Here is a 9,775-nt window from a genome sequence, read left to right as displayed (position 1 = left end):
ATGCGCACCGGAGCGCAAGGAAGCTGCGACGCGGAGTTTCACTCTGGCTGTCTCCTCCTCAGAGTCGGAGCTACAGCCGGAGTTGTGCCCAGGCCGAGCCGGAGCTGCCGCCTCAGCGCGGCAGTGCCCTCAGCCTGCCCCCTCGCCCTCCTCAGCCTCGGTGAGAGCGGGCGGACAGGCCATCTGCCGGTCTCCAGAGATGGGGTCGGGAGGGCGCGGGGGAGACCAAACTGAGTTGGGACCGGAAGGGGGCGGGCGTGGGAGTGTGGGAGGGCTGGGCCCGGCCGGACTGTAGTCCCGGGGTGACGTCCGGGGAGGGTTGGGAGGATTGGTCTCCTCACTGAAGATCCCGGAGGTGAGAGTTGGGGAATTAGGAGGCGCTGGGAGCTTAGTACAGGACTCGGCGCTGGGTGGGAGGGTGAACGCTAGGGTGGAAGCCGAAGGGCCAGCAGTGGGAGGGGCGCAGACCCTGGAAGTTTAGGTCGGTCGGGAGGAGTGGACCCCTTCTCACAGGACCCGCAGGAGGCGGTGGCGATACTACCACCGGGCTGCCTTGTTAGGGTGAGGGTTCTGTTGGGGTCTGCCTCCAGGTTAATGACTCACTGGAGCGGGGGCTGTACTTCCCGGACCACTGGGGTCCGGGAAGCACCTGACTCTGCTTCCCGGACCCAAGTGGTGTCTGCCTTCCGGGAAGCTCCGGTTTCCAGAGACCCTGGGTTACTTTTGTGGGGCGCATAATGTATAATGAAGAGGATTTAGGAGACTTTTTCTGTAACTACCCTTTCATCCCGACTTTGTCAGCCAGCTATTCTTCACACTGGTTCCACTTTCCTAAGTGCCAGTAGCAGTGAAAGTAGTGTATGCACAGATGCTTGAACCCTTAAGAAACTAAAAATATTTTCGCATGCCATGCCAGCTCTTCTCGAGTTCTAGAAGGTGGACTTTCTAAGAGCCTAAATGAGGCTTTAGTTAAACCATCAGAGTAACTAAAACTAAGTCTCTTGTTCATTGCTGTGTGACTTTGGCCAGAATTTTACCCTCTCTGGTGTATTGATTTTCTGGATGCCTACACTACAGGCTGGCTTATAAAGTCCTATTGGGCTTCAGTATGAAAGGGCTTGGTGTGTGTGTATGTGTGTGTGTGTGTGTGTGTGTGTGTGTGTGTGTGTTTAAACCATCCCCTTGATTATTGAGTAGGCAGAAGAAGACTACTGTACCTTCTGCTCTGCCCAGGCTGTTGGAAAATAAATCTGGTGGTTTCCAGTCCCCAGCCACAGCACATGGACCCAACATCTGTGCATTCGTTTTCACTAACTGCTGTTTCTCAATTTAAAACCTGATCATCTTCTTCCTTGTTGGCAAAGGTGCCTTGGAATTTGTGTCGCTTAGTCAGCAAGCCTTTCAGATTTGCCTGGTTTTTGTTGTTTGCATTTTATATCAAGATGGGAACTCGAACAAGTCATTCCTCCTAAGGATCTGGTGTCTCCATCAAGAAAGGACAGTTTGTGCCAGCTCTCCAGAGAGAGGAGGTGAGAGCCATGGGGACTTTACATTGCTGTCTTCTCAATCTGGTTTTCAGTAAAGAAGGTGGGGACTGGGCAGGGTAGAATTTGAGGTCTCCAGGATGAAAGTGAGCCCTGGGAGTAGATTGTTGATTGCCAACTCTCTCAAATAAATTTAAGTGGCTTCTGGCCAACGGCTTCTCCTGTTTAACCAGTCTTAGAGGGTGCTTTCCACCTGGTTTGCACTTCAAGACATGCTTTATGGGGTGAAGGACGAAAGTCATGATTTCTGCATTTGAATTGGAAATTTTTATTTCTTTTTTTGCATGAATCTTTACTGGTGTCATACCAGCTCAGTGCTGGGGGTACAGTGAGGAGCAACAAGAGTTCTGTCCTCTGGGACTTTGTGGTTTGGTGGACAAGACACCATAGACAGTGGCAAGGTGTCAGTGATACATGGTGAGGGGGCACTCCCAGGGAAGAGCTGCCACTCATCCAGGAAGGGGTAAAAGGGAAGGTGGGAAGGTGAGGAAGGCTTCCGGAAGATGATAATCCAAGGTGAGTTGTGAAGACGGAGTAGGACTTAGAAAGTAGGGGCAGTAGTCTGGCAGAGGAGTCGGCATATACAAGTTGTGAAGCTACCTGGCATGTCTGGGCCACAGGGAGTAGCTTAGTGTGGCTGGAGCAACGGGATGGGTGTGGAGTAGAGGCTGCTGGGAAGGTGGATAGAGGGCTGAGTGTGGAGGGTTTCGTGGGCCATACCAAGGCTCTGGGGAGCAGAAAGATTGTAGAAGGAGAATTCCATGAGGAGCGTTTTCAATGAGTGCACTGGCTGGAAAGTGTGGAATGGGTTAAATTGGATTATTCTCGTTATGACTGTTTCCTTACACCATGCCAGCTTCTGGTAGGGGGATGTAGACATGCGATTTTGCCCTCAGCTTGCTCATAGTCTCATTGATGGACATAAAAAACTGTAACGGACAGAATGCTGATAAACAGGTGTTTTCTTTCAGTTGGGCATATCAAGGCATCATGGAGGTGATGTTTAAATGGGGCCTTGAAAGTTGGGTCAGGTGAGGGTGGGTGGTCAAGTGAATAGGATTCTGCATAGAGCTGAGGTATGGAGGTGGGGAAACGGGATGTATATGGGGATAGCATCTCATCACTTAAACTCTTTGGGAGAGGGAGGTGTAGATGAAAGAGGGTATTGAAGGGAAGTGCACTGGCAAATGCTGTTGATGGGGAAGGACCAGATTGCGATGGCCTTTCTTTTTTTTTTTTAATTGGTCCATCCTTTTACATGTGGTTGTGGTCTGCAAGGCAGAATTTGTTTGTTTGTTTGTTTTTCAAAGATTTTATTGGGGAAGGGGAACAGGACTCCTTCCAGGCCTCCCCTCCAAGTCAAGTCATTGTCCCCTCAATCTCAGTCGCGGAGGGTGCTGTTCAGCTTCAAGTTGTTGTTCCTTCAGTCTTAGTTGTGGAGGGCACAGCTCAGCTCCAGGTCCAGTCGCCATTGCTAGTTGCAGGGGGCACAGCCCACCATGCGATGGCCTTTCAGTGTCAACCCAAAGAACTTGAACTTTATTCCAGAAATCCAGGGGAGGTGTGGACGAGACAGAATCAGAGCCATACTTCAGGAAGCCCAGTCTTGCACCTGTCTCTGAGGTGGACTAGAAGGATAGGCAAGAGTTGGGGAAGCCAGTTGGGAGAGAATATTTATCAGGGTGAGAAGCGTAAAGGTCCCAATTGGATGCTGGCAGTGGGGGCTGAGGAGGGAGGAGAGAGCAAGCCATGGCAGCTGCGGGGCAGTGGGGGAGAAGGTTGAGGCAGGTTTTTCTCCTAACTGCCTGGGACAGAGTGAAGCCAGGGAATCCAGGAGGCAAAGGAGAGTTAGGAAGGAAGGTGAGTTTGACTTCAGACATGTTGAAGGTACCTAAGGTGCCAGCGAGGAGACCGTGGGCTCGGGAGGAAAGTCCCTCACTCATTCCACACGTCTACAGAAATCGTGTGCACGGGCTTGTGCTTTGTACTTGGTGTACAAAGATGAATTAAATGGTCTCTTTTGTGTGTTTGTTTTAAGTTTTAGCTCAGGTAAGCAGAGAACTAGATTAATACACACTCATCACTGTTCATGCATGGCTTGCTTGTATTTATTTGCTAGGTTACTTTTTATCATAAATGGATGCTGGATTTTGTCCAGTGCTTTTTCTGCATCTCTTGGTACAATAAGATTTTCATCCTTCATTTCGTTTATGTGGTGTGTCACATTAATTGATTTGTGAACCAACCTCACATCCCAGGAATAAATCCCACTTGATCATGGTGTATGTTCTGTTATTTTTAATGAATGTAGTAAGCTTCTGTATTCCAATCACCCAAAAGTTTGGGGCTTGAAACAAAAATATACATCTAATCATGCGATCTTTCTTCCCATTTCCATCCTGAGATAACTATTATCCCCTCCCTTTCATTTTCATGTAGTTCTATTGTATCTATGTATTCCTAAGGAAAGTAAACAAAATATTATTTTGCTAAGATTTATCCATATTATTGCATGTCATCTGGTTGATGTGTTTTGACTACTGCTGTTCCATGGTGTGAACACAGCATAGTGTATGCATCTCATCTTCCAGTGATGGGTACTTCCAGTTTCCATGTTTTTAGCTGTTGCAAGCGTGCTGCTCTGAACATTTCCACATACATCTCATATTGTATGTGTGCAAGAGGCTTTCTTGGATATGAACTTAAGGGTAATATTTTGCTGGGTCATCCGTTAAATACATGTTCAACTTTTATAGATACTGCCAGATTGTTTTCTGAGGTGGTTGTACCAATTTACTCTCTGCCAGCAGCAGTGTATGGGACTTCCAGTTGCTCCCTATTCTTGCCAACACTTGATATAGGCAGACTTTTATTTTTGCCCATTGAATGGGTATAAAATGGGATCTTGGGGGTCTTGATTTCTATATCCCTGAGCGCTGACATTGAACATCTCTTCATAAGTTTATTGGCATGTGTGTTTCCTGTGAAATATTTGTTCATGTCTTTTGCCAATTTTTCTGTAGGGTTTTTGGTGTTTTATTATTATTGATTTGTAGGAGTTCTTTATATACATTGATTTTAATCCTTCATGCATATTGCAAAAATTTTCTTCCAGCTTGTAACTTATCTTTCTGCTGTCTCTAAGGCACTTTTGTTGAACAGCTATTCTTAATTTTAACATAGTGAAATGTATTTTTTCATTTATAGTCAGTGTTCTGCTTGTCTTGTTTAAAAAATCTTTGCCTGACCATATCCTTGCCTAGAGGGAGCCTGTGCCATCGTGGAGGAGGCAAGTAGATGATTGCACTCAGATGTTGCAATGACTTTGATTGTGAGAAGTGGCCTCTTCTCCCTGCAGGGCAGGAGTGGTTGTAGGAATGATTTCACAGTGTAGAGAGTCACAAGCTGGGAGTTAAGAGAGGAGTACGTGGACAGGCGGGGTGGACACTCTGTGGGGCTATGAGGGGCATGAAACAGCCTGGTCTATTCTGGGTCCTCCCTGAGTTCCTGATGGCTGGCGCAGAGGGCTTGCGCGGCTTAGGCAGAGCACTGAGGAATGATTTGGGTGATCTGCACACATGGGATTATTGAGGCCATGGGAACTGATAAGAGGATATCGGGAATGTGTAGAAAGGGGAGACCAGGGCCTGATTTCCTGACGCAGGGAAAGCTGTTGACGCCTGGTGTGGCTCTGAGAAGCAGTGAGGGTTCCTAGGGGCAGCCCTGACAACATGCTGCCTGCTGTGCTATTGGGTGATGTATTTCATCGGCAGGTGTTGGGCAAAGACTGACGTGTCTGCAGAGAGCAGAGCCTGTCGTTGGTGAGGCTAGCCAGAGACATAGGCACTCTTGTACTTTTTGATAGAGAAATGGGTTCAGACAAGTGTTTCTCAACTCTAGGACAGTGGGAACACAGTGATAGACGTTGGCGAGGAAGTAGGGCAGGGGTTGACCAAACCCATGGCTTACTGTCTGTCTCTGTTAATAAAGTTTTATTGGAACACAACCACTCCAGTTAGTTTACAGATCGTCTATAGCTGTGTTCGCATTACAGTCTCCGAGTTGTATAGTTGTAAGACACCCTAAGTTCTGCAAAGCCTAAAATAAGTAGTTTCTGGCCCTTTATAGGGAAAGTTTGCTGAATCCTGCCTTGGGGAGTCGTGGTAACTGGTCACCTGGAGAGTGTGTATCAGCTAGTTGTTTCTGGAATAATGGATCTAGGCCAGGCCTGCAAATGTTGCCAATTTAGCTGGTTTTCAAGAAGCTGGAAATAGGGATTTTTAAAAAAATGGTGAATATTCCAATTTTTAAACATCAGCTCAATTAAAAAACAAAAAGCATGGAAAACTGTAGGCCAAGGAAAACACATCTGGCAGGCCTATTTGTCCAGCGTCAGTTTATCTCTCCTGTCTTGATGGACTCTGGAAACAGATTTGGTTTTACTTATTCCTGCGTATTCTTGGGCAGGTTGCGTATCTTCTTTTGCCTCACTTTTCTTGTGTATGAAATAGATATAATATGTACTTGCCCCCAGGATTGTGAGGCTTAAATGACACTTAGAAGGTAGTTAGCACAGGGCCTGGTGTGTAGTAAGCTCTTGGTTGGCAGTCATTGCTGTTATTACTGCAGGTGGTCAGGTTGCTCCGGACAGAGAAGGAGCAGCAGTTTCTAGGTGCTGGTGGAGGAGCTCGCCCCGAAGGGAATTGTAGGTTGCTGGGGCCTGCCCCTGGCCACCCCGGGCTTTCTGAGCCCTTTTTGGAAGGTTCTGCTCCAGCCTTTCCCTGGAAGGCTCAAGGCCGACACCAGCCAGAACAGGAGCTGTCACTTCCCTTCTCAGCGGCCCAGTGTGCAAGGAACAAGTCCTGTGTTAGTTTCCTTGTGTCTGTCAGAAACCTCGTAAGTTCTCGGAGGCACTGGCCGGAGCTGTCTCTTTTCAAGACAGAAGTCCCATCTTGCATTGTACACCTATTAGAACAGTTAGGTACCCGGATGATCTGCTTTATGCATTTTTTTGGAACTCAGGGATACGGGGATGTCTTTTGATAACCAGGAGGTGCCATGGTTCTTTGACAAGGCCTGTTATTAGTGAAACCCCACTGGGATAGTAGCAGCCATTTAAAGTAATGATGGTAAGTAACGGTAGTGGTGGTTTGGTTTATGTGTATGATCTCTTAGAAGTATTGGGCATCTTAAAGAGATTTGTTTCTGATAACAGAAGTTATACTTTCTCACTTTAGAAAATGTGAAAAGTTCAGATATGTAAGTCAGTTGAACAAAAGGTCTCCTATAGTTTCTCTATTCAAAGGCAGCCATTGTTAACACTTTGGTCCATTTCTATTGAGTTTTCTTTATGCTTCTCTTTTACCTACTTAAAATGGTGCGGTGGTGAATATCTTTACATTGAAGTTTTTCTATAATCTCCTTAGTTAGATTCTTAATTATTGGATCAAAACAAGTGAACATTTTAAACCTCCTGACGCATATGACCCACTGCATGTTGGAAAAGTTTTATCCTTCCCAGCTGTGTGAGGTCTCAGTGTATTATTGCCAGCACTGAGTACTGAAATTAAGTTATTTTTACTACTTTGATAGGCATAAGGTAATATTCCACTGTTTTAAATGTGTATTAAAAGCAACATTTCTAGTGAAGTAGAACATTTCTTTGATGCATTTGTGTGCAGGACGTGACCTTCCGGGTCTGTGGGAAGGCTCCCTCACAGTGCCCGGTGGCAAGCTGTATTATAAGAAGTCTTTGAAGGTCATGCTCTACTTAACAGGTCATGCTCACTGTCAGCTGGTGGGGTGTGGAGTTTCAGGCCATGCTTCTTGGAAAGGGCCCCAAAGTGAGGCAGCTTAGGAAATAAGACTTAAGTCACCTGGTCTCACTGGTTTGCAGTCTGTGCTCCTCAGAACTCTTCTGTTCTGCAAAAGAGCTTCCTGGGCCTCTGGGAAATAGGAATGGAGGCTACTTCTGTGTCAAACAGAGCACTTCACATTTCTGTGTTTTACATATTGACAGGTGGCGTATGGTCACGTTTGGAAAAGGGTTCTGCTGCCTATAAAAGGCTGGAAAAGCCGTCCAACCACCTGAGTAGGAGAGCCTAGAGAAGGGGAGGTGACTGTCGCACGGTGACTGAGCGAATGGGAGACTGAATGGAGCAGAGTGTGAGCCAAGAAGAGGGGTCTGAGAGGTTGTCTTCATGTCCACTCAGGACAGCAGGGGCGGGCCAGATGCTGCCAGTGGCGTGGACTGAAGGCTGAACTGCCAGGCTCAGGGGCGGGCCAAGCTGTCATGTGTTTTGGTGGGCTTTGAAGGGATGAAATGGGGTCCTCCCTCACGTGTTGGCAAGTTGACAGTCACTCAGTCTGAACACCAGTTTAAAAACCACACCTGGGGCCTTCTTCCCACTGTGGTGGGATCTGTTTGTATGGTTCTCCCACCGGAAGGCACACGATCAGGCAGGATAATTTTCACTCAAATTCTTGTGCCACCTCAGGTCTTGTTCTAAAGCTTTTCTAAATCCTCTGGGAATAGAAAACCTCTTAGACACGGTACCTGTTTCTTTTGTATGAACACGCCTTTCTGGTAGAATGGCAGGTTCCTCTGTGCCTCCAAGCCACAGTGCTGTAGACAGGGCTTTGCAGTTCAGTCTGACAAGAGAATGCAAATGAAAGCAGGATGGGTTCTTTGTGGTCAAAGTTGTTGATATTTAAAAAAAAAAATTATGGGCTGGCCCAGTGGCTCAGGTGGTTGGAGCGCTGTGCTCCTAACGCGGAGGTCGCTGGTTTGATTCCCACATGGGCCAGTGAGCTGCGCCCTCTACAGCTAAGATTGTGAACAATGGTTCTCCCTGGAGCTGGGCTGCCGTGGGCTGCCATGAGCTGCCACAAGCAGCCCGTGGCCAGCGTGAACCGCCGGTGAGAGCGGAGTGGGGCGGGGGGAGGCGGAAGAAAGGGAGAAATAAATAACGTTGATCGTAAAAGGTAATATGACCATCGTAGGACATTCGCAAGTGCAGAAAGAGGTAAAAAACAACAACCACCCTATAATTACATCACCCCTATTAACATTTCAGAGTGTTTCCTTCTGGCCTTTTAAAAATTATTTTATATAAGATTGAAAGAACATAGGTTTTATAGTATCACAGACTGGCCACCTGACTTGGGTAAGTTCTTAATTTCTTTTGGCTTCAGTTCCCTCATTGACAGTAAGTAGGTGCTCAGTAAATGGCATACCTGCCTGAGAGCATAGTGTGTGCAGTTATATATCCTTTATTTTTGATCAGTCGTGAGCCTTAGGTCTGTCTGTAGGCCTTTTGTATATCCTTTTCAGGACTCATAGTTCCATCATTAGGATGTACCATAAATGGATTTAAGAATTCCATTATTGTAAGGTGTTTAGGTTGCTTCCAGATTGAGGCTTGTTTCCATGGCCAATTATAATAATAATAATTTTCATAATTAAAAATACTAAGTAGCTCTTGTCATGAGGAGCTGACACAAATTAGGTTTTTGAGCTGCAGTTTCCGGATGGCATAGGTCATTGTAGGGAAGAGGTGCGTTAATAGCTGCTGTCTGCGCATACTTGCTGTGTCCCCCTGGAATGGCAGTGGGCATTTCTGGGCAGTGCCTCAGACACCCTGCCCCTGGAGTAGAACGTTCTCCTCTCTCATCCTCTGGTGTTTCACACCCTTTTGGCTGTTGGGCCCTGAAGAGCTGCAGCCCCAGCTTTGGGTCAGCTGTAGCTCTGTCCTCAGGGAGTTCCTGTTCCAGTGGGGGGTAGACGCTGAAACCAAAGATAAGTGGCTCAGGAGGGTGGAGTCCGCACTGTCTGGTGAGGGTGTGGGTAGGAGGGCTCAGGAGCGGGCTGCTGTGGCCAAGTCTGGAAAGATGGACATGCTCTGTGGGGGGCGTAGGTGGAGAGAAGAGGGGAGTCTAGACACATGCACCACAGGATCCGTGGCTGGGAGGTGGGAAATGGCTCTGAATGTCTGGCACTTGGTAGAATTTGACGTGGCTGGACATAAGCTGGAGCCCTTGGTCTGAGTGGGGACAGCGGCCGGCCTGGAGGGGCTGTACCATGACTGCTTCCTCTCTGGGTCTCCAGTACGCAGACACGGCCGGAACCATGGTGGGCCTCGGTCTGTGGAGGCTGAACACGTTCATGAAAAGCTTTAGCTCAAGTTCTCAACTGTATTTCTCAGGATGTTTGGCAGAGTTCTGCGAGTTGG

At 47.4% G+C, this 9,775-nt stretch overlaps 1 protein-coding gene across 6 annotated transcripts in view; it reads left to right on the top strand.

The window, feature by feature from the left end:
- DTX2 (deltex E3 ubiquitin ligase 2) overlaps positions 1-9,775 on the top strand; it is a 37,138-nt gene continuing 27,363 nt past the window's right edge. For 2 of the 6 annotated variants that reach the window (XM_019752766.3, XM_019752768.3), the window contains exon 1: positions 11-160. Coding sequence is in view for 1 of the 6 variants with exons in the window: in XM_019752764.3 (XP_019608323.3) it covers positions 1-160; positions 1,365-1,529 (325 nt within the window). In the remaining 5 variants the exon portion in view is untranslated. Of the gene's footprint in view, positions 161-296; positions 356-1,364; positions 1,530-9,775 lie in introns of those variants that run through there. The other 4 variants (XM_019752764.3, XM_019752767.3, XM_074328404.2 and 1 more) reach the window with 4 other exon arrangements.

Source organism: Rhinolophus sinicus, chromosome 3, assembly GCF_057876585.1.
Source record: "Rhinolophus sinicus isolate RSI-liver-muscle chromosome 3, RSI-T2T, whole genome shotgun sequence".
Classification (NCBI taxonomy): Eukaryota; Metazoa; Chordata; class Mammalia; order Chiroptera; family Rhinolophidae; genus Rhinolophus; species Rhinolophus sinicus.
The sequence above is the reverse complement of the archived record's forward strand: the minus strand, read 5'-3'. Positions and strand labels throughout refer to the sequence as shown.